Below are 4,449 nucleotides of genomic sequence, written 5' to 3'. Positions count from 1 at the left end.
TCTGGTGTGTAAAACCAATTGAATTAATCATAGAATATTTCTAAAAAATGTTGTTTGCGGATGTTAGAACTTCCATTAAGTGGAAAATACCCTAAGGGAATAAACGAAACTCAAAAATCCAACTAAAGAGACTTTGAAAAGAGAAAATAAATGACCACGTTTTTTTTTGCAAACTAACAATGTTCAATTATCGTGGGGCGTCAATCGCCATGGGACCACGCTACGGCTCTGCCTGTCTCCAAATTGACTTTACTGGGCGCGGCAGGACGCAGTGAGACTTCTGGACCCATACACCGAAAATATTATTACGAATTTCTTTCGTAGAACCTATTTTCATGCAGCTATTATCGTTGTCAATATGCCGTCAAGAGTTGGAATGGTTCGTGGGACTGTTGGAAAGTTTTGGAGAAAAAATTACCTTACCAGTAGAAATTCGGGAAGATAACCAAAGTGGCATAAGATATAAGATAAGGCATAAGATGGGTCTGAAAGATGACACTAGATATTGTAATGTATTCACTTTAGTTTTTAAGACCTCTTCACTATTTCTTAAAACTACTTTTTAAAGAAGTTTCTTTCTTGGGGTTTTTAGACGTAGTTGAAACGAACGAATACGTGCTGCTGTTACCAGATCACAGAATGTTCTGCTGCTGGGTTTATTTCAGAACCCTTTCTAACATATAATTAATCGACCGGCCATTGCCCGTATAACGAAAGGGATTGTACCTTCTTCCGAGCGCTATAAATTTATAAAGTAAAGCGTTACGCTACAGTCCTTCCTTCTCGAGAAACTACATACAATCAAATCATTCAAAAATTCATTTTCACTTCCGACTACATTATGATTCGAACGCACTAGGTGCATATTTTTCTTCAAAACCAGACCGGTTAAACTTCTAATTTCCGAGCGCGACTCCTGGTCATCATCAGGCTGCCGCTCGTTTTCTGTCGTTTCGTCCTGTTGGGGATCTGATCACTCGCCACATCCGGGAACCCTAGGAATGGCTCTTCCTCGGCCTCGGAATCCGCACAGCCTTGGTAATCCTCCGACTCCGCTCGACCGCGCTTCCGACTGACTTCTGGGAGTAACAACATCGAGCTTCGAACCGGAAGGTGAGCCAGCTTTAATTGGTTCCTGTGGGCCATGATCGTCGTCCTTCTGTTGTTCCAGCATCTCCAAATGCTCCGCCAGTTTGTCTCTTAACTTGTAGGGTACCGTATACGCCTTCTTGAAAATCGGTTGTTCATGCTTCAGGATCAGTTCCCCCTCATAGCCTACGATAGGTTCTGAAAAATCTTTCTTCTCGTTCAGACTATTCACCATCGCTGTGCTCGTGAAACCCGATCTCCATCCAGGGAAGAAACAATCAAGCCATGATCTTCCAATCAAAGGAACAAAACTGTTGCTACACTGCAAAACTACAAGCTTTTGCTTTGCTATTGACCCGTTCAATTCAACCTGTACAGAAATTTCTCCTGTAATCCTCAAGCGTGCTCCATCAACAACAATCAGCTGTCTGCTAGAGCTGCGTATTGGAATAGCGTTGAAAAATTTCCTACAGTCGGCCTCACTGATCACAGAAACAGCTGACCCCGAATCAATTTCCATCCTCAGCATACAGTTTTGCACTTTTGCTTTAATCATGCACGGTTCATTAATTTTGTTAACGGTGGAAATCATCAAACACTCCATTCCATCTGTTTCTTCACCTGAACTATCATGCCCGCCTGACCGTTTAAAATCATAGCTAGTGTCCTTTTCAACCTTCTCTACATGATACACCGAGTTTCGATTTCGCAAACTATAGCAGTCCCTTCTCAAATGTCCTCGCTTTTTGCAATAATTACAAATTGCATTAGCGTATGCATTGCGATTTTTGGACTCAGACGGAGATCTACCACGGAAACTAACTCGCTTTTCATTCCTATTTACAATACGGCCCCTGTATTGCCTGTCCGATCTATCACGCCCATAGTCCCGGCTACTTTCACCAACTTTTTTACCTAGTCTGCTCTTCACTGAATGCACTTCGTCCCTTCTTGGCTCACTGTTCATTGCTTTGGTCTGTCTGTTGGCTACCTCACTGCTAAGCAATTTCTTCTCAATTGCATCTAGTGTCAGTGTCTCCGACATTAGTAAAGACTTTTGCAACTCCCGATCATGCAGCCCCATTATCAATCGATCCCTATTTGCAGTTTCCTTAAACTGCTGAAAATTGCATAACTCTGCCTGCAACTTCACTGACAAAATGAAGCTTTCAGCAGATTCGTCCAGTTTTTGGAATCGATTATAGAAATAAAATCGCTGCATCATATCGGGATCTACCTTGTCGAACCTTTCCTTTAACTTTTTCACCATGTCCGCATAATTTAACGTTCCCAATTCAACGGTTGGAAACATCAGTTTAAGTTCATCATAAACAACCGGGCCGGTAAGAGCAATCAGCACCGATTTCTTGTTTTCCTCCGTCCAATTATTAAAGGAGCTAAGGTGTTCCAAACGCTCCAAATAATTCGTGAAGGACGTGCCTTTCACGTAATGGTCTAACGTTCCAAAGGAGGGCATGGTGTACTAGTAACAACCAGCAGAAAACCAAATTAAAATCACTTACTTGATGCACTTTTTCCTCACCGCAGATGCAACTCTACCAGCTGCAGTTGATTGCACTGTTTACTTTTACAAGCGAGACTCAAGTGAGACACAGCCAGCTCAGCCTTTCTCACTACTCGCAATCGCGGAATCTCTCACTCACCAGTTCTACAAACTCTGCCCGAGCTCAACAAAAACTCACTCTCGCAAATTGCTCTACCACACGATCTCTCACTAGCTCACTACTGATCACCTCCAGATGATGGATTCCCGCCCGTCGTGGCTGAGTGGGTCGGTATAATGGGTGGCTGGGTGGCACGCCGACTCTCTGATAGAATGCAAACTCGAACACTATGGTCGATGGTAAAACCAAAATGGCCAAATCGGTGGGAGCGAGAAGGGAGTTCTGTGAATAATGGAAAGAATAAAATGGTGAAAATGATGTACAAAATGGAACTTTTGATATCACAATTCAAATATGCTATTACATATGCATTTATACACCAAACACGACGTTTGCGCGTTTTTTTTTATTTATTCAACAGCTGCTCTAATTTGATCAAGGCGTTTTGACCTCTTCAAAATAGTCACAAGCACACTGTCAAGCACAAGTTTTCTAGAGCTTACCACTCTCCACAAAAACTCTGCCGTTTACTTACTCAGCTCACTCTGGAATTTCCTTGCTACACGGAATATTCCGTATGAGAAACACTGTCACTTCTTTTTCCTCGTCGCCAGCTGTAATGTATTCACTTTAGTTTTTAAGACCTCTTCACTATTTCTTAAAACTACTTTTTAAAGAAGTTTCTTTCTTGGGGTTTTTAGACGTAGTTGAAACGAACGAATACGTGCTGCTGTTACCAGATCACAGAATGTTCTGCTGCTGGATTTATTTCAGAATCCTTTCTAACATATAATTAATCGACCGGCCATTGCCCGTATAACGAAAGGGATTGTACCTTCTTCCGAGCGCTATAAATTTATAAAGTAAAGCGTTACGCTACAGATATGTCTGAAAGATGACATGGGATGTGTCTGAAAGATTACAATTGATTTGTCCGAAAGATGGCATGCGATGTGCCAGAAATATGACACTAGATATGTCTGAAAGATGGTATAAGATGTGTCTGAAAGATGACACTAGATATGTCTGAAAGATGGCATAAGATGGGTCTGAAAGTTGACACTAGATATGTCTGAAAGATGGCATGGGATGTGTCTGAAAGATTACAATTGATTTGTCCAAAAGATGACATGCGATGTGCCAAAAAGATGACAATAGATTCGTCCGAAAGATGGCATGAGATGTGTCTGAAAGATGACACTTGATGTCTGAAAGATGGCATGAGATGTGTCTGAAAGATGACACTAGATATGCCTGAAAGATGGCATGAGATGTGTCTGAAAGATGACACTTGATGTCTGAAAGATGGCATAAGATGTGTCTGAAAGATGACACTAGATATGTCTGAAAGATGGAATGAGATGTGTCTGGAAGATGACACTTGATGTCTGAAAGATGGCATGAGAAGTGTCTGAAAGATGGCACTAAATATGTCCGAAAGATAGCATGGGAAGTGTCTGAAAGATGACACTAGATATTTCTGAAAGATGACATGGGATGTGTCTGAAAGATTACAATTGATTTGTCCGAAAGATGGCATGCGATGTGCCAAAAAGATGACAATAGATTCGTCCGAAAGATGGCATGAGATGTGCCTGAAATATGACACTAGACTTGACACTAGATATGTCTGAAAGATGGCGTGAGATGTGTCCACGGATGTGTCTGAAAGATGACACTAGATATGTCTGAAAGATGGCATGAGATGTGTCTGAAAGATGACACTAGATATGCC

General features: G+C 41.6%; 1 protein-coding gene across 1 annotated transcript; it reads right to left on the bottom strand.

Moving 5' to 3' along the window:
* Nucleotides 1–462: 462 nt before the first annotated feature.
* Nucleotides 463–3,597, bottom strand: LOC134284953 (uncharacterized). The gene is made up of 2 exons (XM_062844591.1): nt 3,250–3,597; nt 463–2,996 (listed from the first exon to the last, which is right to left on the bottom strand). Exon 2 carries the CDS (start codon nt 2,564–2,566, stop codon nt 974–976), a length of 1,593 nt encoding a protein of 530 aa, XP_062700575.1. The 5' UTR covers nt 2,567–2,996; nt 3,250–3,597; the 3' UTR covers nt 463–973.
* Nucleotides 3,598–4,449: the final 852 nt, after the last annotated feature.

Source organism: Aedes albopictus, chromosome 1 (assembly GCF_035046485.1).
Source record: "Aedes albopictus strain Foshan chromosome 1, AalbF5, whole genome shotgun sequence".
Taxonomy (NCBI): domain Eukaryota; kingdom Metazoa; phylum Arthropoda; class Insecta; order Diptera; family Culicidae; genus Aedes; species Aedes albopictus.
Note: the sequence above shows the minus strand (reverse complement) of the source record. Positions and strands in the feature narration are given on the sequence as shown.

Bases quoted from the DNA above. Each gene is read 5' to 3' on its own strand.
- LOC134284953 (XM_062844591.1), bottom strand. From the start codon at position 2,566: ATGCCCTCCTTTGGAACGTTAGACCATTACGTGAAAGGCACGTCCTTC.